Source organism: Diadema setosum, chromosome 3 (assembly GCF_964275005.1).
Source record: "Diadema setosum chromosome 3, eeDiaSeto1, whole genome shotgun sequence".
Classification (NCBI taxonomy): domain Eukaryota; kingdom Metazoa; phylum Echinodermata; class Echinoidea; order Diadematoida; family Diadematidae; genus Diadema; species Diadema setosum.
The window spans coordinates 14,877,862-14,905,484 of NC_092687.1; the positions used below are offsets into that span (position 1 = coordinate 14,877,862).

The following is a 27,623-nucleotide window of genomic DNA, read 5'->3' on the forward strand; positions in this document are numbered from 1 at the left end:
AACATCGATTGAACAGTGGACGAGTGCCTTTTTCGTTTATGCATCAGTGTTTGTTGAGAAACACTTGGCTCGCGCGTCGGAAATGTTCAAGTACATGGACATTGTCCGTACCGCGGCTCGGTTTGGCGGCTACGGCTAGCGTGCATATGATGTTCAGTTTCGCCTGAGGCAGGAGAGGGAGCCTACGCGTTCTTGGGCCGTCGTTGATATGGAGCTATGGCTCATGACGGCTGCGGCGCATTACGTGCCCTCCCCTTCCTCCTACAGCGGCCGAGCCTTAGGCAGGGGCAATTTTCGCCGCTTTGAGCAGTCAAAGCAGCTGCGAAGAGGTGGTGCGATGCGCAGTCAAGTCGCAGGGCACGCAGGGTGCGCTCCGGCAGGGGCCGCGCCGGGTTTGCGCTACTGCTACGCGTTCAATGGAGGCAGATGTATCCGTCGGCCTTGCCTGTGCGCCCACCGATGCCAGCGTTGTGACCAGACCTCTCACGGCGCTTCCCAATGCACACTCAAAGACCGTCAGCCTCAGGAGTCGCGCACCAACTCCAATTAAACTGGGCCACATGATCCCCTTTCTCAAGAGTTATGATAAGGAAGAGGCACAGTTCTTATGCGATGGTTTTGAGAATGGTTTTCGCTTAGGGTACATGGGTCCCAGAGTCACTGTTAAATCACGGAATTTGCAATCCGCTAAGGATAGGGAAGATGTTTTGGTAGACAAAATAATGCAAGAGGTAGATATGGGGAGAATTGCTGGCCCATTTGAATCTTTGCCGTTTGAGAACTTTTGGTGCTCACCCGTGGGTTTAGTTCCCAAGAAGACTTCTAGCGAGTTTCGTTTGATCCAACACCTTTCCGCCCCCAGGAATAATTCGGTAAATGGGCAAATAGACCCTCAAGATTGTTCGGTCACATATGCCACGTTTGATGATGCAATTTCGTTAGTGCGGGGAGCGGGTAGGGGCTCATGCATGGGGAAGGCGGACGTTAAGTCAGCTTTCCGCCTGTTGCCCGTTCATCCAGACGATTTTGACCTGCTAGGCATGTGTGTTGATGGCAAATTTTATTATGATAGATGCATGCCAATGGGCTGTTCCGTTTCATGTGCAGTATCCGAAAGATTCAGTTCGTTCCTTGAATATTGTTGCCGCAGAGTAGCTGTTTCCTCCGATACCTTACACTATTTAGATGACTTCTTCTTTGTAGGGAAGGCTGAGGCCGAGTGTATGCATCTGCTTTAGTTTCAAGGGCGTATGTGAGCGTTTCGGGGTGCCAATTGCAGCGGAAAAGACTGAGGGCCCTGTTACCAAGATCACTGGTGTGAATTGTCATTTTATTCATATATGCCCATTTACATTGTTAACAGTTTGCTGTATTGTTCGACACATTTCAGTGATTACTGTGTATAAGCTTGATGAGCAGTAATTGTCTTCAATAATGTTTGTAATTATATACTATAAGGAATCCCGAACGTAATTTCTTATTGTATATCCCAATTTCGGTGATCCATTAATGGGGGCAGGTCTCATTGAGTCATACTGATTATCGGGGGATTTTAATTGCTTTTCATGCAATAGTAAAGTATTATCAAGTATACTGTATTCATATACCTGTTAATGGGCTTTATTGGACTATTTAACACGAATAAGAGGTCCCTACGAGTAATTTTTAGCTGTAAACAATAGGCTGCCGGAAGATCTCTTCGTTTTCAGTTGCAGGTTGCCAGCCACGCAGGATCCTGCTCGTGGGGGATTCCTTGATTCACTGGGTAGCCGTCCATGCAAGGTGTCCCGGGGAGCTAGACTTGGGGCTATCAGCGTCCGTCACCTGGAGAGGCCGCAGGGGGCTCTGCTTGGGTCAGCTCGTCGATCACGTCCGGCAAGTCCTCTCCCCTCTCCTAGAGTTGTGCCTGTCCCACATTCTAGTGCACGTGGGGACAAATGATGTGGGTCGAGGCAGGAAGCGTGAATTGATGTTGCTCCTGAATTCGACGCTTAGTGGGGTGCATGATCTCCTTCCCAATGCACGACTCATCTGGTCCAACATTTTACCTCGCAGGGAATATTACCCGTATAGCGATGACGACCAGCCAAGGATTGACCGTACACGCCTCGCATTGAACAAGTGTGCCAGGTCCATATGCCGCAGAATGGGAGGCTATTTCGTGGAGCACCCGGAAATCGGGCATGAGCACGCAGCGGTCTTTCGCAGGGACGGAATTCACTTATCTCCAGACGGTAATGAACTATTCCTGCGCAGTCTTTCTTCGGGTTTGGCAAATATTGTCTAGATTTTGTATGGGGGTGATAGTATGGCTATTATAGTTTGTATGTTAATATTGACAGTGTTTATTTCATGGTATCCTATAGTTCTAGACACGCGTGCAGGTGCATTTGGATCTCATCTGTCAGGTCCCATGATCCCCCCGCAAAGTATGTGTTTTGATAAAGAATGGTACATACACGGGTGAGAGCCTTGTTATTAGAGTTTCCCAGAGACATGAAGTTTGACTCCACCTTCTTATTGTGTTAGCTCACTCTTAATAGTGTTGTAGTTGTATTTATTGCTCATCAGCATGATTGATGGGTTAAGCTTCATTATTGCCAGGTCATGTATGTGATTGTTATTCAGGAACATGTTATGCAACATAGGTGGTCAAGCTCCGCTATGGCCAGGTAACTGATTGTGATTGTTATTCAGTTCACATATATCTTACATAGCTACTGAACCTCCATTATTGCCATTGCAAGTGATTGACGATTTTTATTTTTTCCAATTTACATTTGATATTATGTAATATGATTAAGCTTCATTCTTCATTTGCCAAGTAATCAATGATAATGATAATGATGCAATTCACATGTGATCCTAAATGCTTTGTTAGGCTTCATTATTGCCAAGTAATTAACGCTGATTGGCATTATTCAATTCACAGATGATGCAAGGTACTTAGTTTTTTAAACTCCATCGCTGCCAAGTATTTGATTGTCAGTCAATTCGCATAAACTCATAGCTACGGGGTACTGCAAAGATGGTTAAGCTTCATTATTGCCAAGGAATTGACTGTTGGATGGCATTATTCAGTTTACACATGGTATACATATACATTGTAGCTTACCATCTGGAATTGTATAAAAGGTTATAAAGGAAATAACGTATATCGAGTATGTTGACATGTCATATTTCATTTGATGTTTAATATGTAGACGTAAGCAGCACATTGCAATTGCTTCGATGATGGTAGAAAACTTAATGAGTTCACCCTTTTTTAGTGAACAAGAAATTTGCTATTCATTTAGTTTGTTTTGACAGGTTGCCATTACATAATAGCCATATTGTTTTGATTGGTCGTCAACTGGTTATTTGGGTGCCTTTGTGATTTTGCCAAGTAATTGATCGTCGTAATTATTCAGATCACATACCATAGATAGCTAGGCAACAGAAAGGGTAAAAGGTGTTACCAGATATCCAGTATATTAGTATGTAATAAGTCGTTAATATATTATATATAATTAAGCCCATGCTCAGTGGCGGCGGGCTATGCCCGTGTGGCGGAAAATTGTCATTTTTTCGCCCCTTCGCATTATTTGCATTTGTGGCACACCACAGTAGATTGCCTCATGGGAAGGTTGACTTTTGGAAACATGATTTGATTATTCTAATTGGCCATTGTTTCTTTACAGCACCAAGTGGTTTACCAGGCAGTTAAGTCCTGATGGCGGATAACCTGTACTCGCTGGTCGTATTTCTGTTCGCTTGTGTTTATTAAAGGCAGGGAACATTAGTGCATTTTTAAGGCCAGGGGGGTTCGAACGCGTTATAACCTGTACTCACTGGTCGTGATGTTGTTCGCCTGTTTTTCATGCAGGGAACTCTATTGCATTTAATGGCCGGGGGGGGGGGGGTTATATGTATATTCGATATAGCCTGTACTCGCTGGTCTAAGTAATACTGTTCGCCTGTTCAATGCAGGGACTCTATTACTCAATGGCCAGGGGGGGGGGGGGGGGGCGGAAGTACTCGACTGTTGGATGCAGTGAGTATCATGGTACGCACATGATGGTAATTCCATGTTGCGCATATGTATAGGTGCTGAAAGTTACAGGAAATAATTTTAAGAATGAAAAAATGATTTGGAAAAAATTTACCCGGGTCCTTCCCTGAGGGTAATCGTGGTAGTTTATATTCCGTATTTAAAATGAGTTAGGACAGTCATGCCAAGGATATGAGTATAACCTGATTGTACCATGTGAAGTTTAAGTTGAAAATTGCTGATATTGTGAAGTTGATATGCACAAAGATATCCACCATTAAATCGTAGGTAAACGCACGAACATTGTTCTGTGTCATGTGTCACTGGAAACGTAAACGTGCAATAAGAATTATTACCCATTCACAGCCCCGAACCTACACAGGGCCCTTGTTTAAAAAGCTATTTTTTTTGGGGGGGGGGGGGTGCACGTCACGAGACCGACACCCACGAGCCATACAGCTCACGAGTCATGCAGCCTATGAGTTATACAGCTCACGAGTCATACAGCCCATCAGTTCTACACTAAGCCAACAAGGCCCACGAGACCGACACATTACGCGCCGTGTTGTATCTGTCGAACTGGTGGGCTGTTTTCACTTGCGGTCTTATGGGCTTTACTTGCCTAGTGTCGAACTCATGGGCTGTATGACTCGTGAGGTGTATGACACATGGACCTGTTTTCAATGTCGAACTTGTGGGTTGTATGACTCGTGGGTGTCGGCGTCTACTGGGATGACCCCAATTTTTTCTCTGTGTATGCAAATAATAAATACGTTACCTGCACATTCTTATATTCTTAAATCAATATATCTACCAAACATTTTTAGACAACTGTTTCATTGAAAACAATACTCGAGTTGTATACAGTTCTCGTCAAAGTAATACGTGATATATCCCGTTTTATAAATACAATGTTTCTAGACGTACTATATGGTATGCTGGCCCCCTTTTGTGGAATAACTTACCAGACAACATTATAAGTACCACATGTCTTTTGTCTTTTAAATGAAAGTATAAACAATTTCTTTGGATTCAGTAATCTCGTTTGACACACACATGAGTTAGATATATTGCTTGCCTAATCACTTGTTCATTGTAATGTTTTTGTCATCTGTATAGTCCAATGTATTCTGTAATTTTTTATCATGTGTTCGTTGTTAACAATAAATTATACCATTTCTACTTGAAAGGTCATTTTGACGTATTGTTGATTCCCCACATGTTAAATATTTATTGCATTTTGCATGATGTAAGTTGCGCTCATTGTAATGTTTGTCTCTATTTTTGTTTACCCTGCGAAAATAAATGAATGAGTGAATGAAAAAAAAATACCTCACTAAAAATTTGACTTTTCATAATGAAATAGCCCTCAATATCCACCTCTTTTTCTGTCGTGTTCATGTTGTTTAAAGCTGTTTAACCTCGGAATCAGACTTAGAAAGTTCAACAGTCTATGTCAATTGGCCATATACTGAATTTGTTGTCCTCACTTTTTGTGTTACGCCTATTTTCCAAAATTGACATAGTAAGATTAACATAGCGTAACCAGAGTAAACACCCAAAACGAAACAGTTGTTGGTGTAACTCTCAAGACTTTACACGTTCTAAACACACTTGCAAGTAGGATGTCTATAGACATCTGCCGTCTCTCCTAACCGCGAGCAGCGACGTGTAGGATACACTTCCCTAAGCCCAGACATCCAACCTAACCCTAGCCTTTTGTCAAGACCCTTGTTGCGACACGGATTGTCGCCCCTACAAATAAAGCAAGCAATTGTGGTGATAAGCTAGGTAAAATAACATTGGATATGTTTAAAGGGCACTTTGAAAAGTTAAGCACTAAGCCTAGTAGTCCAACTACTGAGGCTGGTACAGATTTTGATCCCTCACTAATTATCCACTCTAGTATTAATGAATATATTAATAGAGAATTTATAGAAGAGGAAGTTTTGAAACTCATTACTAGTCTGCGGAATAATAAGGCTTGTGGAATTGATAACATTTTGAATGAATATTTGAAGAATTGTCCAAGTGAATTGGTTTCATTTATAGTTAAGTTGTTTAATATCATTTTGATGTCTGGTGTAGTTCTATCAGTATGGTGTTTAGGGATGATTAAACCTTTGTACAAGAAGAAAGGTTCGCTAGACGACCCTGACAATTATAGGGGAATCACCCTTCTTAGTTGTTTAGGGAAGTTATACTGCTTGTATTAATGTGAGGCTTACAGAATATTTAGATTGTGCTGGAGTGATAGGTGATGAGCAAGCTGGATTTAGGGGGAGCTACAGTACTTTGGATCATATATTTACATTACATGGGCTGATTGATCTGTATTTACAACGGAGAAAGAGGATTTACTGTGCCTTTATTGATTACAGGAAAGCTTTTGATTTAATTGACCGGTCTTGTTTGTGGTCAAAATTCATTTCAAGGGGTTTAAATGGAAATGTTATTCGTGTTGTTTTTAACATGTATGAAAATGCCAAATCTTGCGTTAAGCTTTGGCACAGCATTTCAAACTTTTTTTTTTCATGTAATATCGGGGTGAGGCAAGGCGAAAATCTATATCCTTTATTATCTGCAGTGTATTTAAATGATTTTGAATATTTTGTTAGCAGACATTATAAGGGTATTGATATGTGTGCATCTGAGATAAGGATACATCTCAGTGATGATGATGTGGAAATTTTTCTACGCCTTTTCGTGTTATTATATGCTGATGACACAATAGTCATGGCCGAGTCAGCTGATGAATTGCAATCTGCTTTGTCTGCTGTTCAGCAATATTGTGACCTTTGGAAGCTATCAGTTAATACAAGTAAGACTAAAGTGGTTATTTTTTCAAGAGGTAAAGTTCGTAAATACCCTGTTTTTTCTTTTGGTGAAAGTCAGCTTGATGTTGTGGATGATTATGTTTATCTTGGAACACTGTTCAACTATAATGGATCATTTAATAAGGCTATTAAAAGACAAGTGAATCAAGCTAGGAGGGCCATGTTTAATTTGATCTGTAAGGCTAAGAAGTTATGCTTACCAGTAGATATACAATGTGCTCTTTTTGACCAGCTTGTTGTTCCAATTTTATTGTGTGTTTGTGAGATTTGGGGTTTTTGTAAGCTGGATTACATTGAAATGTTTCATAAGAAGTTTTTAAAAAGTATCCTTAGGCTTCAGCGTGGTACTGCAAATTGTATGGTATATTGGGAATTGGGCAGGTTCTCTTTAAAGGTAGGGGATACCTTTTACAGACCTCCCAAAATGCAGCAAAACATTAAATATGAACCTCAGGGGACTTTAGGCCACTGCTGAGAAATTTGGAAGTCAACAGTTATCTACAATTTGAATAATGCACAAAACTCAACTACTTAGTAGTTCTGTGTGTCAGCCACACTAAAGCCTTTTTGTTGCAGTCTTCTGTATTTTTGTATCTATAAACACAAATCTAAAAGTATAAGAGCTGATGTTATAGCATATAGAGTGTGTGGCAAGAATGTATATAGAAATGTTTGTAAGTTTTGATGAACTTTCTTCACAAAATATACATGATGGACACACATGCAGTGCATGGGTCTGCAAAGGTAGCCTAGCAATGTACTGGAATTTACGGTGAGCCCCGAAAAAAATTCAATTCAAAATCTAACGGTCAATAAAAATGTATTAAAGACACCCAGTCGCGAGGATACATGGACATATTTCAGCCGCGGGCGGCAGCACGTAAACTCGCTTCCGAAGTTGCTACGAAGCGAAATGTGTGTGTGCGCAAGACATCCCTAAAGCAATGTATCGCGCTATAGTATCTCGTTTGCTCGCTTGATTGATCTGAGCGCGGGGAGTACGTTTTGTGTAATGTGAATTGAATGTATGGTATACTGTATGTACTGTGTGATGCAATGTTCGCATGAGCTATATTAGCTAGCTGCCTATACTTCGTACGACTACAGTGTACGCCTTCTCTTCATCGCACCGTCGATCGTCGTCACTCGTTAACTACACTGTAATCGTCAGATCAGATTATATATAGGTAGGGTGGCCATCATGGACGATGACACATCGTCATGGGTAGCGGATATTACCGCCGAGTTGTCCATTCTAAACGCGGACAATTGGGTCGGAGACCCTGTGTCTTGTATGGTAGCCCTACTACATATCGACCACCCTTATTGAAACCGACCGCGTATAATTCGCGCACTGAACACTTAGTACGCACTTCTCTGCGCGCAAAGCACATAAAAATGGATTGGCTTTGAATGTAGATGAGGATGGTGTGGGAAAACGCGATAATTCATTGTTCATTAACGGTTTTAATCAAGGACAAAATTTCGAATGAATATTTTCACCGAATCGTAATGACAGCACAATGTAATGTCTATGGAAGTTTCTAAAAGGCTTCTAAAAAGAATCGTACAACACGATGTTCAATACAACTCGGTTTGCGTGCATTGTCAATGCAAAAACATTTTACCGCGGGGAGCTGAAACGAGGCCACGCAAGTTCGTCGGCGATATTTTTGCACTGAAACTTCGAATCGAAAACGGAACAACGGCATTTGATAGAGCTGGATTTTCTCAATCACGTAGGTCGTTTTTTTTTTTTTTTTTTTTTTTTTTACGTGAATTTCAGTGTTAAATATTCTTATCAAGCAGATAAACATTAGACGGTCGATTAGTAGTAGGTCCAACCATACTTGCCCTGGCGTGTATAAATTCAGGACGGGGAAGCGACTGTGCCCGTGCAGGGCCAACGGCCACAGTTGCACTGCACAGTGTACCTGTGGCCGTGGTAGAAGGGGGCCGTGCACCAACCGACATACCTTCAAGTCGAAGTAGGGCCTAAACTAGAATCTATTATTGTTAGATCTATCATCTTTGAACCTATAGTTCCCCTGTTTAAACGTTAGAGTTCTACCATATCTATTGGGTTAGACTACATGTATGATGGAGCTTGCGATAGATCTATTCCTTTTTTTTTTATTTATTTGCAAATCCTAAATCATATTCTTGGGGAATTTGCATAACATGATTGATATGAAAAACTTCTCATTTAATGGGACTAATGACATTAAACTGACCCAGCAAATGTCATTTCAATTACGGCATTATCATAATTTGACATAAATGAGAACTTAGAGAAGTTTTTCGCGGAATTATACATAGAAAAATAGGCCTACTTGTCGATCAAACGCAAATGCCCTAAAATTACTGATACTAGATTAGAAAAAGTCATTCCACTTCAATCATTGATTCATGTGTAGACTTCTACTTAAACATCATCTGGATCTGGATTCCTTGAAGTTGTTGACTTGGCCAGCTGGGGTTGCTTGATTGGCGTAAGCCGTGGCAACACAATTCCACCGTGCATGTCGTAACACGAATTTGCACATTCTAAATAAAAATTCCTGCAAAACTGTTCATGCAACTCCAGCAAGTGGAAAGCAAATTTTTCATCGGCACGCTGACGCTGAAGCCTCCCCCTCTGGTCTCTTACTTGTCCTCCAGCTAAGAACACGTCTCTCTGCGTTCTCCACTCGGCGATAGCGTCAAACAAGTAGATACGTTGCCTCGAGTTGGACGGCTGTTTGATCTCCATTGTGAGGTTTCATTACTAAACCAAAGCCAAGGCTAAGCCGAAACAGTACAGCACTTTTTATTGCAAACAGTACACGCATACCACACACAATATTGATATTGACATACCGGTACCGACGGCTTTCTATCAACTTTGTTATGTTACGATCCGGCCCAACGTACTGTAAGCTGTACGTATAACACATGCAGCTGACGCAGCAGACAACATTGCACGATGAGATCATAACAACCTGCCATATGGCCATATGCATTGCAACTTGCTATACATGAAGCTTATAGTTTTAATATTTCTTCATCAAAGCATATTTATAAATACCAAATACTAAACAACGTAATATATGAATAATTTATGATATTGTTATATATTTTCAGACATTTTGAAATATTATTGCTTAGATTGCTGAAATTGGCACCATAGTGCATATAAACAGAGACTGGAGCCAGATACGTACGTAGCTCTCACTACTTGTGTCGCGGACCGGGAGAGATGTTCAAGCGCATGGCTTTTGTGCGGTTTTGTGCATGCACCCATTCGGCCCCATTCGGTAGGTATTCGGGCGTCCATGTTGAAATTACAGTGGACAGCTCGCACGGCGCTCGTGCCCCATCTGGTTTTCGCTGGTGCGCTGCGTAGCGTCGTGTTCGGCATTCGGTACGTACGGGGGTACAATAACGGGAGGAGCAGCTTGTCGTGCTTTTCTACTGAGCTGCGAATCGCCTGCGACGACCGGCTGCCTTTAAATGTTACCTTCCACTTTCAATACTTTATGGGAGTTTCTAAAAAAAAAAAAAAAAAAAAAAAAACTCTCTTCAACATACCACTGTATTAATACAACTCTTCATTTAAGGCATGCAAATGGGATTCCCTACCTTTAACAAGTACGGTAGAGAAGCGTTTGGTTAATTTTTGGGCGAGGATAAGTCAAGGAAAAAAGTCTAAGCTTTCATACATTATTTATGAATTGTTACGCCAGCTACATGATTGTGGTGAGATTGAATCAGAGTGGATCAAGAATGTTAGAGGTGTTTTAGACAAGTGTGGTATGTCAAATTTATGGTTAGAGGATGTCCCCTTGAATCTAAAATGGGTGAAATCATCTTTGAATCTTAGGTTGGATGATATGGACAAGCAAAATTGGATTGCTGAATTGAACAAAAACCGTTTATGTTTTAATTATAGAATTTTTAAACAGGAGGTTGGCTTAGGAAATTACTTATTAAAGCTGGATGTTGTGGAAAGAATAACTCTGTGTAAATTTCGTTGTGGGAACCACAAGCTACCTATTGCTACTTGTCGATATTTACCTGATCAAGTATCCCAATTATGTACTTTATGTAACTTGCAGGTTCAAGGGGATGAATTTCATTACTTGTTGGTTTGTCCTTTCTTCAGTGAAACACGTAGGAATTATATTAAGAGGTATTACTCACGCCGTCCTAACGTTATTAAATTTCATCAATTATTTAGTAGTAAGCGTATTAAAATGTAGTAGCTCAACATTTGTCTTCTCGTATCTATTATGATAATGCATGAAGAGGATATGCATGCAGTGCATATTTTTTGTTGCAGTTGTAATATACAGTGTGTTATGCAGTGTGCATACTGCTGTAGGTTTTTTTTCTTACACACACATACACAGTTACAAGTGTACATAGCTTTTCAACATCTACTGTAGATGGTTGCTTATTTGTGTGTATACATTGTACAGGCATTGCAGGCTAGACGTACCCTGGATGCCCAGGTCACTTCCTGTCTGCAATGTCATGTGATGTCTGGTTTTTATGCAAATGAGGTAATAATGAATAATTATCTTTATGACAGCCAATCATTTTAAGTTACGTAATATATTCAGTATTCTTTAGCCAATCAAAATAGTTTTGACTTTGTGGCAATTCAGAGCTTGCAGGGTAAGTTTGCAGGCCCAAAAATTTAGTCAGTCCTGCTGCAACTTTCATAGAGTGATCACCAGTGTGTCTCTATTCTGCTTAGATCTGGCACGTGCTTGTGACTCTGGCACACGATACTGTCAGTGATGAGTTTTTATTGACTTTGAGATTTACACTCGATCGGTCTACGTAGACCTCAGTTGTGTTCTGCACAGTTGCCTATATACTGTCGCTGATTCTGATGGTGGATTCATATTTTGGACTGAGCATTATTTTTGGATCCAACCCCGGAATAGCAGGCACTCCTGTGACGCTAGATTACTGCTAGAATCTACCATTTTTTTTTTTTTTTTTTTATCAGTCATACATCGCCCTAGCCTACGCGCTGCATAGACTTCTGATTGGACATTGACAGCAGTATGCAGTATCACATCAGGCTAGGCTATCTCCGTGGCGTGGGGAGCTAACCTCGCATTGGTCCCTACACTGACGTCTGAACCTACCATCATTGCAGTACTCGTGCACAGCAGGGTCCCTTCTTGGTTTCAAGCTGTTTCGTTCGACGACGCCGGCGCCCAGCACGGCAGTGAACATCAGTGAACAGTGAATACCACCCTCCTAGTTTCATCGTCAGCGGCCAGAGTTTTCTTCCAAGATTCTACGGATGATTTCTAGCGCCTGTGGCTGTGTTACTGTCAGATCTAACTGTCGACGGGACTGCTACCGACATATCGACTACCGTGTTAGTGCTGGACTATCCTATAGCAGGTAGTTTTTATTATTAGGTCTTAGATCTATACTTGGTACAACCATGTACTACAATCCATGTTTGTAAACAGCGGCGGCCTCCCGCTATATAAACAGTGCCTGTAGTTAAGCTGTAGGCCTACTAGAAAAAGTAACAGTCCCTGCTGGTTAACGTACGAACTGTAGTGTAGGGCTTACAATCTGTATCCTGGCATAGGATAGGCTATCTAACGTTAGTCTACACTGTTTTAGCCTCAGTTTTGTCGGCCATTGTGATTAGAACATACGTACGTTAATGTTACAGTTTAAGCGGCGGCCTTCCGCTATATAAACAGTGCCACAGCTGTATACTTGTCAACCAGTTTTAAGGTTAAGCGGCGGCCTTCCGCTATATAAACAGAGCCACGGCTTACTTGTCAACCACAATTTAAGAACTCTGTAGACACGCTGTGTTTTCTCTGGATTTATTTTTTGATGGCTGATGCCTCATAGATAAAAAATGGTTTAAGCCAGATATCTGGAACAGTATACCGACCAGTTCCAAAGCCTTCATTTGCATGGTGTAACATTTAGTGTAAAGCCTAGAAATCTACTTGTGAATCCCGTGATCAAAAGTGTGGGGTGAATGGGCATGTGGAGTCCTTGGGTTTTTAGTTGTTGTTTTTTGTTTTTTTTTTTACTTTGAGCTGCACTGAGAAAACATATTCATGTGAATGGTGTGTGTGTGTGTGAATTTATTGAAGTCAGTGATCAATACTTTTGGTTACGTTTCATCTGACATCACACACTCATTTAATACTCTAGGTATCCCATAGTACATCGAAATACAACAGCACCAAACCCACTAAATCATATTACATCATATTGATCCCCACAAAAACGTTGAAGAATTTGTCTAGATTTTGTAAGATAATTATGTTGAAGTTTGACTAGAATCATTTTTAGTAGTGCCAAAACTGTGAGGTGTGCAAGTTGGCACAGTGTGCTCTATTTGTTGTTAAATCTTGCCGATATTATATTACATGTATTTATGTGTTGTGACTGCCAAAGATTTAATTTTCTTTTATTGTGTGCTTTATACTCATTGTATTTCTTCCATGCCCCGGGAGGGGCCGTTTTAAGAAATGAAATTCATCGTCATTGTCATTGTCATTGTCATTGTCATTGTCACACGGATTGTCACCCCCAGCTCGGGGCGACAATCCGTGACGGAGTTGGCGTCACGGATTGTCGGCCCCGTCACGGATTGTCGTCAGGCGACAATCCGTGACGCTTGTGCAGTTCTCAATTTTTGACCTCGATGGCGACAATCCATGATGGAAAGAAAAAAAAAAATGTTGCGACACGGATTGTCGCCCCGAGATCGGGGTGGTTGCTCCGGTGTTAAGCTTTGGTGGGATGGGTATGACTGGTATGAAAGTTATGTGTGTGTGTGTGTATTTCTTGTGAGCTGCACAGATGCACAATGTTGGCATCCTTGAAGTCCTGCGGCACCGATCCTTCTTCCCAGAATTGCTGTATCAGCTCGGTCAGCTTGATGGCAATGGCGGCACCTCCCTCTCTGAAAATCTCTGGGGGTATTCCGTCAGGACCAGGTGCTTTCCCCGCATGTAGTTGCTTGATTGCCTTCAGGGTTTCTGCCAGCATTGGGGGGTCATCAAGGAAGGCCAGGACTGGGCGCTGTGGCATATCTTGAATGGCCTGCTGGTCGATCTGAGAAGGTCTGTTTAGTAGCTGGCTGAAGTGTTCACTCCAACGCTGTATGATGTTGCTTTTCTCAGTAAGCAGGGTTCCATTGGCAGAGCGCACAGGTGCCATTGCATTTGGCGTGGAGCCATACACATCCTTCAGGCTGGCAAAGAATTTCTTTGAGTTGTGCTCGTCTGCGTACTGCTGTAGTTCTACAGTCTTGTTCTCCCACCACTTGTCTTTCATCTGTCGCAGCTCGGTCTGCACCTTTCCTCTGATGTTCTTGAGGCGGTCACGCTTCGCTTGGGAGTCTTTGTCATTGAGCCAGGCTGTAAAGGCTTCTTTCTTCTCCTGGAGGAGGGTGGTGATCTCCTTGTTCTTGTCGAACCAGTCTTGGTGTTTCCTTGTCATATATCCAAGAGTCAGACTGGCAGAGTCATACACCACATCCCGGAAGTTGGCCCAGGCCTTCTCGTAGTCTTCCTCTGCTGGTAGATGTTCAAGCTGGTTTGTAAGGTTGGTGATGAGGGCTTCTTTTGTGTTTGGTTCATTTAGCTTCTGGACATCCATTTTCTTTTTAAGGTCAGATTTCTGACGTCTATGCCTGCTGACAATGGAAAAGGACAGTTTGCACCTCAGCAGCAGGTGGTCTGTCCAGCAGTCAGCTCCCCTCATTGCTCTTGTGATGCGAACATCCTGGATGTCACGGCGCCTGGTGATCACATAATCAATCAAGTGCCAGTGCTTGGATCTTGGGTGCATCCAGGTAGTTTTGTGGATGTCTGGCAGTTGGAACAGGGTATTGGTGATGGTGAGTCCATGTTCAGCACAGAGGGTGAGTAGCAGTTGGCCGTTGGTGTTCTCATGGCCAATGCCATGTGGTCCAATGACATCTGGCCAAGACTGGGCATCTCTACCCACCCGGGCATTGAAGTCCCCTAGTATCAGCAGCTTGTCGTCTTTAGGAACTGACCTAAGCACTTTGGAGAGGTTCTGATAGAACAGCTCTTTCTCCTCCAGAGTATAGGTCATGGTGGGGGCGTACACAGTGATGAGTGACAAGTGCGTCTTGCCATGGAGAGGGATTCTCATCACCATCAGGCGGTCGCTGATACCCCTTGGGAGGGACCCCAAGTTCTTGACGAGGGTGGTGCGAATGGCAAAACCAACTCCTGCCTCCCTGCGTTCATTTAGTGCCTTTCCCGACCAGAAGAAAGTGTATCCAGCTCCAGCCTCGGTGATCTCCCCAGTGTCTGCAAGGCGTGTCTCGCTGAGGGCAGCAATATCGATGCTGTATCTCAGCAGTTCTCGACCCACAAGTGCTGTGCGACGTTCTGGTCTGTCACAGTTTTGGTTATCCATAAGTGTCCTAATGTTCCAGGCTCCAACACATAAGGTGCTTTTCCGGCGGGATGATTTTGAGTTCGTCTTTCGTGTTTCTCTTGTATTTCGACCGCGTGTTAGATGTCCAGTCAGCTGCGGTATGCTGACAGGATGAAGATGAGGCAAGCTTTTTTTAGGTCACCTTTTCTAGACCCTTCCCCATGAGGGGGGAGCAGTGCTGTCCCTGAAGAGGGCTGCTCCGTCGTCAGAGTGGCTGCCGAACTATGCTCTTGCCCCGGTAGGCTGTAGAACGACCATCCTTGCCCTGACCGCCTGAGTGTAGGTCCATGGCTAGCAGCTCCCAGCGCCATCTTGCACCTGCTACCGTCGCCACTCGCCCATCGCCTCAGGACTTGGGAGAAGAATAGAAGAGATGGAGGGTGGAGTCACTGAATCCTGGGCGAGAAGAACTGTGGAGGCCTTGGGTTGCCCAAGCCCAGGACCCCCCTCTCGGTCCAGCTGATCTAGCCAGGAGGGACGCAGGGCGACACATCCTAGCCACAACTGGACTGCAGGAGCTGCCGGAGAGATGATGAAGCTGCAACACCTAACCGCCTTAGGGGCTCCGCTCCGGATTTGGATAAGGTTTACTCCCTAGCCTTTGATTAACCAAAAAAACTGCCCGCAAGGCAGCGGGAGACTCGTGGAGGGCGGGGACGTCTCTCTACCCGTACAGGACCAGAAGGACCTGCCCACTGCCCATACATACGTACAAGAACAAAGGGGACAGAGCTTCATGTGACAACCACCGGGGCATATCACTATTGGGCATCGCAGGAAAGATTATGGCCCGTATTGTTCTGAACCGCATCTCACACCATCTGCTGGACGACGTGGTCTCTGAGAGCCAGTGTGGATTTAGGAGCAACAGGGGGACAATAGACATGATCTTCGCATTACGGCAGCTACAAGAGAAGTGCCGAGAACAAAACCAGAACTTATACATCCTCTTCGTAGATCTGACGAAGGCTTTTGACACCGTCAGCCGTGAGGGTCTGTGGGCTATCTTGACCAAGCTGGGCTGCCCACCTAAGTTTGTCAGGATCATCCAGTCCTTTCATGATGGCATGATGGCTCGCATTGTGGCAAACGGAGATATCTCTGACCCATTCCCAGTCTCCAATGGTGTAAAGCAAGGCTGTGTGATGGCTCCTACACTCTTCAGCCTCACGTTTGCTACCATGCTCTTCTGTGCCCTCTCCAAGTGTGATGCTGGTGTCAGTATTCGGTACAGATGTGATGGCCGATTCTTTGACCTTAGACGTCTGAAGGCAAAGACCAAAGTCCTGAAGACCCTTGTGAGAGACTTCCTGTTTGCAGACGATTGTGCGCTTGCAGCACTGAATGAACCAGACCTGTCAGAACTTGCCACTTGTTTTGCAGAAGCAGCAAAAGCCTTTGGACTGACCATCAGCCTGCAAAAAACAGAAGTGATGCTCCAGCCTGCACCTGGCCTGTCACCTTCAGAGCCTCAGATCGTGATCGAGGGCACAAAACTGAACAACGTGGAGAGCTTCACATACCTGGGAAGCTGCCTGTCTTCAAACTGCAGCATGGACAAGGAAGTCTCCAAGAGGCTCGCAAAAGCAGGAACTTCGTTTGGCAGACTTTGGACACGTGTGTGGGGTGAACGAGGCATCAGGCTTTCTACCAAGCTGGCAGTCTACAAGGCAGTCGTCGTCACATCCCTGCTTTATGGCTGTGAGACATGGACGCTGTACAGGAGGCAAAACCGTGCACTTGACCAGTTCCACCTCCGCTGCCTGCGACGAATCATGGGAATTTCCTGGCAGGATAGAGTCTCAAACACTGAGGTGCTTCGCAGAGCCAAAATGTCTGGGATCGAGGCCCTCATCATGAAGGCCCAGCTCCGATGGGTCGGACATGTCGTCCGAATGGATGATACTCGTCTACCAAAGATGATCTTCTCTGAGCTGGCTTCTGGAGCAAGGAGCATTGGAAGGCCCCTGAAGCTATACAAAGACAGTCTGAAAACTTCCCTTGTTGCCTGTGGCATCTCAGCCCGTGACTGGCAGTCGCTTGCCTCTGACCGCACCGTCTGGCGTCCAGCTGTCCAAAGGGGTGCAAGACTGTTTGAGGAGAAGCGCCTCAGGAGCCTGGACCAGAAGCGAAAAGCCGCAAAGAGAGGATCCCGGACCCTACTTCTGCTGTGGCATGCCCAACATGTGGCCGCGTCTGTGCGTCCGCCTTTGGGCTCCGCTCCCACCTCCGGCGTCACTGACGTCATTGTCGAACCCGACAGACTTCCATTATTATTATTGCATAGTATGTGCTGTGTATGATTTGTAGGTGCGTACAATAAGTGACTTGTGTATGAGTTTCCGTATTGTTGTGTGTGTGTGTTTGGAGTATAATAATACAATATGTAGAAACTGTGTGTCACGACATGGTAGGTTACATTGTCCATGTGAAAGTTCTACTGATAATCTCATCAGCCCTTTTACATCAAATTTATGTTTATGTGCAAAGCATCCATTAAAAATGAGTTTACACTGCACAGGAAGCAAGAGGGTAGTAACCCCTCAGCCCTCATTACGTCAGGGGCACAAGTGTAATAAAGCATAACATAGTGTACCAGGAGCGAGGGTCATAAACCTGCCTAATGTCCACCAGTGGGAGAACAGCCCAGAAGAGGCATAAGTTCAGAAATTGATCGTCACACCCAGCTGCAGTGGTCAGCTAACGTCTGAGGAATATCCTCCTTCTTTGGAAATCATGTTCAAAAACACTTCTTTGAAATTAAGGAAAAGTTACTCATAGGGGTGTGTCCAGTCTGACCAATTGGTAGAAAGTTTTCTGAACCATCTTACCCCCTCGTCCAATAAGAATAACTTGTTTAATCAATTGATATACAGTGATTGGTCCTACATAGACAAGTGTACTTAAGAAGGAAATTTTGGAGAAAAAACCCGAGATGCAAAACCCAACATTATTCAGACCAGAGCACAAAGTTGTTTGTGAAATCACTACGTGTGGGCTTGTGCCGAAAGGGTGGGTTGGGTGGTGGCGCGTCGCGTTAATGGGAACACCACCCTTCGTCCAAAGCCCCCCGGTTTTGCCGAAAGGGTGCGTTGGGAGCGTTGGGTCGCGTCGCGTTGACTGGAACCCCACCCTTCGTCCAAAGCCCCCCCCCCCCCCAGTTTTGCCGAAAGGGTGCGTTGGTACTTTTTCTCATGTAATATTAAAAGACGAGTTTTTAATTTATGTTTAACCTTCACAAACAACCATTTCAAAGATGCTATCGTCCGGATCGGTTTACACTCTATTACCACTTGGTCTACAGCCAGTTGGTCTAATAGACTGTTCAATAACAATTGGTCTAACCAGTGGGTCTAGTCATCATTTCGTCCAATTATAATGTTTGGTCTAATTGTTATTTGGTTTAATTACTATTTGGTCTACACAATTCGTCTAATAATAGCCATTTGGTCTATTTTTTTGTCTAACACCAATTTATATCATCAAATACCGATTTGGTCTATTATGAGTTGGTCTAATTCCATTTCGTCTAATCATCAAAAGGTCTAATATAAAATCAAATTTTGTCCAATATAAATTTGGTGTACACATCATTAATTTTGGTTCATTGTCCAGTTGGTCTAGCCTCTGTCTATCATCATTTAGTCTACACCCATTTAGTCTAATAATCAAACCATTGATCTTATCGTCATTTGGTCTAATAGCCATCCTCCTGGTCTAATCAGGTACCATTTGGTCCAATCATCGTTTAGTCTAATGACCAACTGGGCTGTTTTTTGTTTGTTTGTTTGTTTGTTTTTTTTTTGGGGGGGGAGCTTTTTATTGATGTGTACACCAAATTTATATATTGCACAAATTTGGTTTTATTTTAGACCATTTGATGATTAGACGAAATGGAATTACACCAACTCATAATAGACCAAGAATAGACCAAATGGCTATTATTAGACGAATTGACTGTAGACCAAATAGTAATTAAACCAAATAACAATTAGACCAAACAGTAATTGGACGAAATGATGACTAGACCAACTGGTTATTAGACCAACTGATATTAAACAGTCTATTAGACCAACTGGCTGTAGACCAAGTGGTAATAGAATGTAAACCGATCCGGACAATAGCCTCTTTGAAATGGTTGTTTGAAGGTTAAATATAAATTCAAAACTCGTCTTTTAATATTACATGAGAAAAAGTACCAACGCACCCTTTCGGCAAAACCGGGGGGGGGGGGGGGGGGCTTTGGACGAAGGGTGGGGTTCCAGTCAACGCGACGCGACCCAACGCTCCCAACGCACCCTTTCGGCAAAACCGGGGGGGGGGGGGGTTTGGACGAAGGGTGGTGTTCCCATTTACGCGACGCGCCACCACCCAACCCACCCTTTCGGCACAAGCCCTACGTGTGTATCCAGTTCGTTGGGAGGGTTCGGTGTACATCACTGTCGCCGACATACTGATCTACCCTTTGGTAGATGGATTTGGAACAAGGAGAAAGAGGTTGTGGTGGCAAAAGGCCACATTCTGTCTCTGGTCACATAATGCTCTGCGTCCGGCGTTACGTCCTAATAAGTCTTTTTTTTTCCTGCGGACACCCGCGGATCCCTTGCTGTCAATAGAGCTTTTTCACAAAACATACGGGAAAAATATGTGGGTGATACAGAGAAATACGACCAAATGCAAATACTTGCGGATATTCTTACGAATTGGCACGTAATTTTGTTCTTTCAACTTGCATAAACTTCCGAATAGTTCGGAACACTTGCGGAAAGTTGCGACTATTTACGGAGAGTTGCGGATATTTTTGGATGGTTACGGATTGTTATAAATAATTATGTACAATATGACGATCCCTGCCAAGTCAGTGCATTATGACAGCAAATTTATCACATATTGGATTGTTTTACATTGTACACTGGGGAAAACTGAAATTGAATTTACGTACAAGTTGTGCAAAATTTTCGCATTTCTTTAATTTGCTTTACAGTAATAAAAATATATGAATTCTGAACTTGAATTTTATTTGTGTAGCTCAATATGGATAAACATCATAAATGCAAAGACTACATAACATAATTATACCACATATAGAATACAATCTACATCAACAAGTTAAACAGAGTAAGAAAATATTACAGTCATGGAATAGACAAACTGTGGTTACGCTGTCATTTTACAGCGATATTCATGACTTTCAGGGTTATGTTAAAGAGATTGTTATAATAAAGCGATGCCTATTACATATCCACCAAAAAAAAAAAAAAAATAGGACATTCGGACACCCCTCCCAAACCCAAATACAATAAAAAAAAAATTGTAATATCCATGGAGCGTAAAGTGGGTAAGAATATAGGAAAATACTAAATTCGTTCTCAGTTTATAGTTTATCGCTGTCCCACACTTCCCGGCCAGAAAAGTGAAAAAAAAAAAAAATGCTGTCACCTCATCCCCAACCCAAAAATTGCCTTCCGAGTTTCGAAAAATATACTATTCAAATAGTACAAGGAAAAAATGTTCAGCACCAATGGTCAAGCGATGTCATGCGTATATGAGTGCCACCTAAAATGACCATTTGTGGGAGAAATTCCGTAACTTGACTTTGCGGTTCTGCCTCTCCACCGCTCCAGGTGTGTTGTAGCATTCCTTCAGGTAAATGCGCTGCAGCTTGGCAACACGAGTTGTGTGGCTTCCCACGCGTCTCTGCGTTCCCATGCGCGTGGAAAACTGAAAACGTTGAAGGACGAAGTCGTCTACAGCATCCCCTGTACAATTCCCTGTACCTAGAGGTTCGTTGATCCAAAAATGAAATTCGGAATAACTAACCTTCGAATAAAGAACCTCGGACTAAAGAGCCTTCAGAATAACGAATTTTTGCAATAACTAAATGTAACCCCCTCCCCCCCCCCCACACACACACACCCAAACCGATACCACATTCCCTCCTAATGAAACGACTTCCCAATGTTGATAAATAAGACATAATGAACCGTATGCAGAAAAGCAGCAACCGCCCGCACGTAAGCACCACTCCAAATTCATAAACAAATCCGCCAAGCAAACTCATCAAAGTCAAAGTTGCTGATAAAATCAATATCAACGTTCATGCCAGCAACAGCTTACTAGGTATCCCTACCCACGCGCAGCTAAAAAATACATACGCGAAAGCTGACATAATAAACACATCCGCCCGCACGTAAGCACCACTCCAAATTCATAAACAAGTCCGCCAAACAAACTCATCAAAGTCAAAGCTGCTGATAAAATCAATATCAACGTTTATGCCAGCAACAGCTTACTAGCTATCCCTACCCACGCGCAGCTAAAAAACACATACGCAAAAAGCTGACATAATAAACACATTCTTCCATCATACACACACAGACACACACACGCGCGCACACGCACAAACGGACACTAAATTATCATGTGCGCGCGCACATACACACTTCCTTGAAACCTCACCATGATTTTTTACATGGCATTTTTGCATGGATGTAGCCATGTAATTTATGTGTTAGTATTTCAATGACTATGTCCAGAACGATATTACCCAGCAAATGTGCTTCGCGGGCGGGCGACAATCCGTGCAGCCAACTCCGTCAAGGATTGTCGCCCCCGAGCCGGGGGCAACAATCCGTGTCGCAACAACCCTCGTATCTTCCTGCATCATGCAGTTTGTTAAAGGGATCGTACAGTAATGGTTGAGACCTAATTTCAGGTTTCTAACATATTTAGGTGAGATAATGAGAAATTTCATATGAAATATGAAAGAGCATGCAATTTTATGAGGAACTCAATGTTTATTTGAAAAAAATTGGTTTTGAAATGGCCGAGATATCCAAAAAAGAGCGATTCTAATAAAGTGTGGGACCCACACTTTGTAACGATCGCTTTGTTTTACTTTGTTTTTGGATGTTTCAGTTATTCAAAACCCGATTTTCATCAAATAAACTTTGAAATCCTCTTAAAACGGTAGGCTCTGTACTATATCATAAGTGTTTTCTTGGTATCTTGCAAAAATTTAAAAGCCTAATTCTCATCTCAACCAAAACTGTACTATCCCTTTAAGGATTTTAGCCAGGGGTCTGTTTCATGCATGAAAGTCGTATTCACGAGACTTTTCACTCATATTACCATAAAACACACTTATGAGAGACTGCATGAAATGGATTTCACTTCCCTTTGAAATTCTCTCATCATGAGCGACTTTGGCCTTTCTGAGATTTATATATACAGACTTTCACGTAATGACTTCATGAAACAGAGCCCGGATTAATTAGTAAAGTTAAGGTATGTCCTCTCTGTCCCACATCACTTAGGGCCTATATACTTTCATTAAAAACCTTGGGATGTTTTGTGATAAGGCAACCATATTTATCATCTTTGTAATAAACTTAAATCAAATGCACGGAGAGCTGTTGTGAGTCATATTTTCACATTCTTTCTCGCTAGCGTGAAACACATAAATTCGCAGTAGGTTAACCTTGCCTGAGATGTTTTTTTTTTTTTTTTTCGTTTTGAAGTCAAAACAAAATTGAAAAACGATTTGATGGCATTTCAAAATCACATGCCGGTAAATACCACGAGTTGACTTATTCGCGTGGCCTGACAGCACTCGCACCAGTACAAAACATTTCTCTCACGTGTGATTTAACCACCTGGCGTCTGCATGCTTATGGGTACCCAGACCTTTATCATCAATATTTTGGGATGTTGATTTCGAAGTTGAACTGCCATGTTACCGTATTAGCTAACTGTGTTGATTGAAGTGGTGATATTACACTTATTGCGACGAATTTTCTGGGTGCGTTCGTGATGAAAGTTGTGGATGCGTGTCATGGGTGGCAAGAGTTCAAATTGTGATTTCACGCACAAGCATATGCCATACAATTTGTCGTAGAGGAGAGTTCAATTTATTACAAGAGAAGTATCGAGTTCACTTTATTCGTATTCTATTAAAAGAAGACACCACGTACTGAAAAGACGAGCGTCAAAACAACATGACATTCATGTAACAGCGAGACATTAAAAGGGCTAACACAATCATGCGGTCTCGAACTACTCGCTCCTAGTCCAGTCTCGTAAAAGCAGAGCGTAAAGGGAATCTTTTTCTCCTCTTGTAATTGCCAAAACAGACGTTTATGTACGATCTGGGGGATGTCGCATGCCGTAAAGCTGGGCGATCCAGTTACCATGCGAACGATATGTAACTGGGTCATCCAGTTCCTCAAAGACGGCAGAGGCGCGTGGATGTATAACTGGGTCATGACCTATATCTTTCTGAGACCAAGTCGGTCTGGTCTACATTCAAGCTTGGTCAAAGGAGGGCAATTTTAGAATCAAGGTTTACCGATCTAGTGAGTATGCAACTGGACCAGCTATTTGGTATCGGGCCGAACTAGTTCTATATGGATGGAGAATCAGATCAGGGATGCATTGTTAGATGAAACTGTGACAGTTCGAGACATGATGGTGTCAGCATTTAACAATCACATCGAAGGGGTCAAACAGGATTCGTAAATGTACATGACGAAATATTCTAGGTGGAAAGTGGTACACAACATAATTGTACGCAGCATTATTAGAATAATAATAAATATTGATAGAAGTTGGAACTCAATGGAAGGGAGCGACGTCATGATTAATTAGGCCTAATAAGTTAGTTTTTTGACGACGAAGATGTATTGCAAAATTGCAGCTAACTGAGGGACAGGAGAGTTTCATTAAAAAAACAAAATCGCCCAAAACCCAATATTATCATGGGATATAAAGACTATGGATAACGAACATTGTGTGCCAGGATATATCATTTGCTGGACAGTTAGCTTAAGCTTATTTCAAGCCCAAGCTTATTTCACAAGAAAATAAGAATGAACACAGAATAAGCAGCTGTATTCTTCTTGTGTTTGCAAACAATTTTTTTTTTGTGCATAGCAGCATGCACACACACGTGCGCGCACACACCAACAGGCTCACACACACACACACACACACAACCAATAAATGTGTGCAGCAGTGATATGTTGGTATAGTATTCGCAGGCTTGTGCCGAAAGGGTGGGTTGGGTGGTGGCGCGTTGCGTTAATGAGAACACCACCCTTCGTCCAAAGCCCCTCTCCCCCCGGTTTTGCCGAAAGGGTGCGTTGGGAGCGTTGGGTCGCGTCGCGTTGACTGGAACCCCACCCTTCGTCCAAAGCCCGCCCCCCCCCCCCTCCCGGTTTTGCCGAAAGGGTGCGTTAGTACTTTTTCTCATGTAAAATTAAAAGACGAGTTTTGATTTTATATTTAACCTTCAAACAACCATTTCAAAAAGGCTATCGTCCGGATCGGTTTACACTCTATTACCACTTGGTCTACAGCCAGTTGGTTTAATAGACTGTTTGACATCAGTTGGTCTAATAACCAGTTGGTCTAGTCATCATTTCGTCAAATTACTGTTTGGTCTAATTATTATTTGGTTTAATTACTATAAAGGGTGGTGTTCCCATTAACGCGACGCTCCGCCACCCAACCCACCCTTTCGGCACAAGCCTAGAAGGCGGGCCCCCCACCCCCCCCCCCCCCCCGCCAAAAAAAAAAAAAAAAAAAAAAATAGCCCAGTTGGTCATAATTTTATAGACGAAACGATGATTGGACCAAATGGTACCTGATTAGACAAGGAGGCTGGCTATTAGACCAAATGACAATAAGATTAATGGTTATGAGACTAAATGGGTGTAGACTTAATGATGATAGACAGAGGCTAGACCAACTGGGCAATGGACCAAAATTAATGATGTGTACACCAAATTTATATTGGACAAATTTGGTTTTATTTTAGACCATTTGTGACCGTGCACCTCAAAACGAACATAAAGTCGCACACACTGATTTTGCGTGAGGAAAAAGTGAAATGGGTCAACCTAGCCGAACTTGACTTTTTCATACTTTCTGAAAGAGCGGGTCTTCTTTTACATTATGCTAAAATTTGGTATCATAAAACGGGCAGGAAATTGCGTTTTTTTAGCAGTTTATCTCGAACGTTTTTGGTAGAGTAGTTTGATTAGGTGTGTCTTTAGAATCCCTTTTTCATTTCTGAAAAACAATGTCCACGCTCTTCAATTTCAACTCTAATAACTTTTGAAAAGATGGTGGTACTGCTTTGAAAGTTGGCATTATGATAAATGATGGACAGAATGTGTAAATGAAGCATGCTTAAAGGGGCAGTCTTTTAACTTTATAATGCATGATCATATGAAAATACTGTGTCAATACTATTAGATATCATATATGCTTTTCTTCAACGAGATCTGTGAACTTCAAAAAACTCAGTTGAAATCGCCTAAATCGCTCATTTTTCGGGTAGTCGGGAACGCCCCCAGAAAAAGCAAGGACCGGTCACGTGCCTTGTCAGGTGACACTTTGACGTACGAGGGGGTATTCATAGTGCCGACTGTCTCGCCGTATACCGTACTTCACAGTGCAGTGAGTCTTGTGTATTTGTAGGAAAGTTAGAGAAAATATTTCAAGAAAATGCCGTGGAGGTGTGTCGTCATCGCAGCAAAGACACAAAAGATGGGTGTAAGTCTGCACAACTTCCCTAGGCTAAAGATGACGCCATTCGAAAGAATTGGGTTTTGAGACTCATTTCATTTGCTGAAGCGAGCCCAGCAGTGCAGTGCAGTGCAGTGGGATGCATGCAATGAATGGTTCTTCTAACGTTATAGTCGTCAGGTTGTACAGCCTCGTATGCAGTGATCGCTTGGAGGAGTGGAGCCAAGTACATGTAAAATAGCAGAGGAGGGGCTGTATACTCGGCTAGGATTTGTGCCCAAAAAGAGGATCCTGCAGCCCATAGCTATCCCTGTCATCAAGCTGGGAACTGGAAGCCAATCCCATCGTCAGAGAGCTGAAAAACAAAGCGGATCAGCAGTTCTGAAGCTGGAGAGAAAGCGGGTATGTTCTGTATAGCGTCTAGACGACTCTATAGAGTCGAGATAGAAACACGAGACCAATGTATATTTTACAGAGACTCTAAATCTCTAGATCTATAGAGTCGGGTATGTTCTGTATAGACGACTCTCTAGCTATCGTATGAGTATCGTAACTAGATCTATACACAGCCCAGTTGCTGTATAAATCGGGACGGGGTTCGCACGGCGTCTGGTTATGGCCTCGGCCTATTGCTAATATTCTACTAGTATCATATTATTTACTAACAGTTTCACGGTTTAGATAGGTTGATAAGCTCTGTCTGGCGTTTCGAGTGGGACTGCCTTGCTTCCCCAATAAAGCTCTAAAGAGTTGTACGTAGTAACCGAATGGTTGGATGTATGTTCCAAAACAAATTATTAGATTGAATTGATCTAGGACTGGGCATTATTGTTTGTCTTCACTTGCCCATTTGCCATTAGATTAGGCAAGTGAAATCTTCAATATCCTTTTTTTTTTTCTTGCCCCAAAATGTTTCCCATATATTAGTTGGCTAATGTAATGTGATTTCATAGTTTACATGTACAAAAAAAAAGTCACTTTCCAATCAGACAAGGAACTTTCTGCAGTCGTTTATTTTCAGTTGTCGTCATTACAATTTCACTTGCCCTGGTTACAATGTTGAATGTGGGGAAGTACTAATGGCAGTTATTACTTGTGATTAACAGTATTTGTTTCTCCCAAGAGTTCCTACATGCATCTAGTTAACCATGTTCTTACAGGCCTACATAGACATTTTTTTTTTTTATTCAATCCTCTCTATGCTATTACTAATTACAGGGTTCAGCTGGCAGCATTGCATTACAGTGTACAACACAAATCCAGACCGGAGGCAAACTCGAGGTGCAACAGGTGATCTGCTCTACCAGATTGTGAAGCCGAAATACAAGGCTGGGTCGTCTAGTGTGAAGGTTCGTAAAAAATGGCGTAGATATTTTATGCAATATTGGAAGAAAATGAATTCACGTTACAAGACCAATTACAATGAAGAGAAAAATATTAGAGTGGCACAATTTGTCTACTACACATTTTATTATTTGTTCGTCTTTGTAGAAGCATGGCTTTCTTGACCACTGAGTACACATAAAATGATCAATTTTAAAAGGTCCCAAAATGTTTCCCATATTAGTTGACTAATGTAATGTGATTTCATAGTTTACATGTACAAAAAAAAAGTCACTTTCCAATCAGACAAGGAACTTTCTGCAGTCGTTTATTATCAGTTGTCGTCATTACAATTTCACTTGCCCTGGTTACAATGTTGAATGTGGGGAAGTACTAATGGCAGTTATTATTTGTGATTAACAGTATTTGTTTCTCCCAAGAGTTCC

At 42.6% G+C, this 27,623-nt stretch overlaps 2 protein-coding genes across 2 annotated transcripts; one reads left to right on the forward strand and one right to left on the reverse strand.

Annotated features, from left to right (window-relative positions):
* Positions 1 to 208: 208 nt before the first annotated feature.
* LOC140246635 (uncharacterized) lies at positions 209 to 2,507 on the forward strand. Its single transcript, XM_072325977.1, has 2 exons — positions 209 to 428; positions 1,716 to 2,507. Exons 1-2 carry the CDS (start codon positions 209 to 211, stop codon positions 2,285 to 2,287), a joined length of 792 nt encoding a protein of 263 aa, XP_072182078.1. The 3' UTR covers positions 2,288 to 2,507.
* Positions 2,508 to 11,581: 9,074 nt separating this feature from the next.
* Positions 11,582 to 15,303, reverse strand: LOC140246636 (uncharacterized). Its single transcript, XM_072325978.1, has 2 exons — positions 13,709 to 15,303; positions 11,582 to 11,642 (listed from the first exon to the last, which is right to left on the reverse strand). The coding sequence occupies exons 1-2, from the start codon at positions 15,301 to 15,303 to the stop codon at positions 11,582 to 11,584; spliced, it is 1,656 nt and encodes a 551-aa protein (XP_072182079.1).
* Positions 15,304 to 27,623: the final 12,320 nt, after the last annotated feature.

What these genes read in the sequence shown, in the direction of transcription:
- LOC140246636 (XM_072325978.1), bottom strand. Translation starts at nt 15,303, where the DNA reads ATGGATAACCAAAACTGTGACAGACCAGAACGTCGCACAGCACTTGTG. An exon ending in GATGCCAACATTGTGCATCT is followed by an intron (nt 11,643 to 13,708) that starts GTGCAGCTCACA and finishes CATCACTGACAG; the next exon opens with TATCGTGTGCCAGAGTCACA.
- LOC140246635 (XM_072325977.1), top strand. Translation starts at nt 209, where the DNA reads ATGGAGCTATGGCTCATGACGGCTGCGGCGCATTACGTGCCCTCCCCT. An exon ending in CGCGTTCAATGGAGGCAGAT is followed by an intron (nt 429 to 1,715) that starts GTATCCGTCGGC and finishes TTTCAGTTGCAG; the next exon opens with GTTGCCAGCCACGCAGGATC.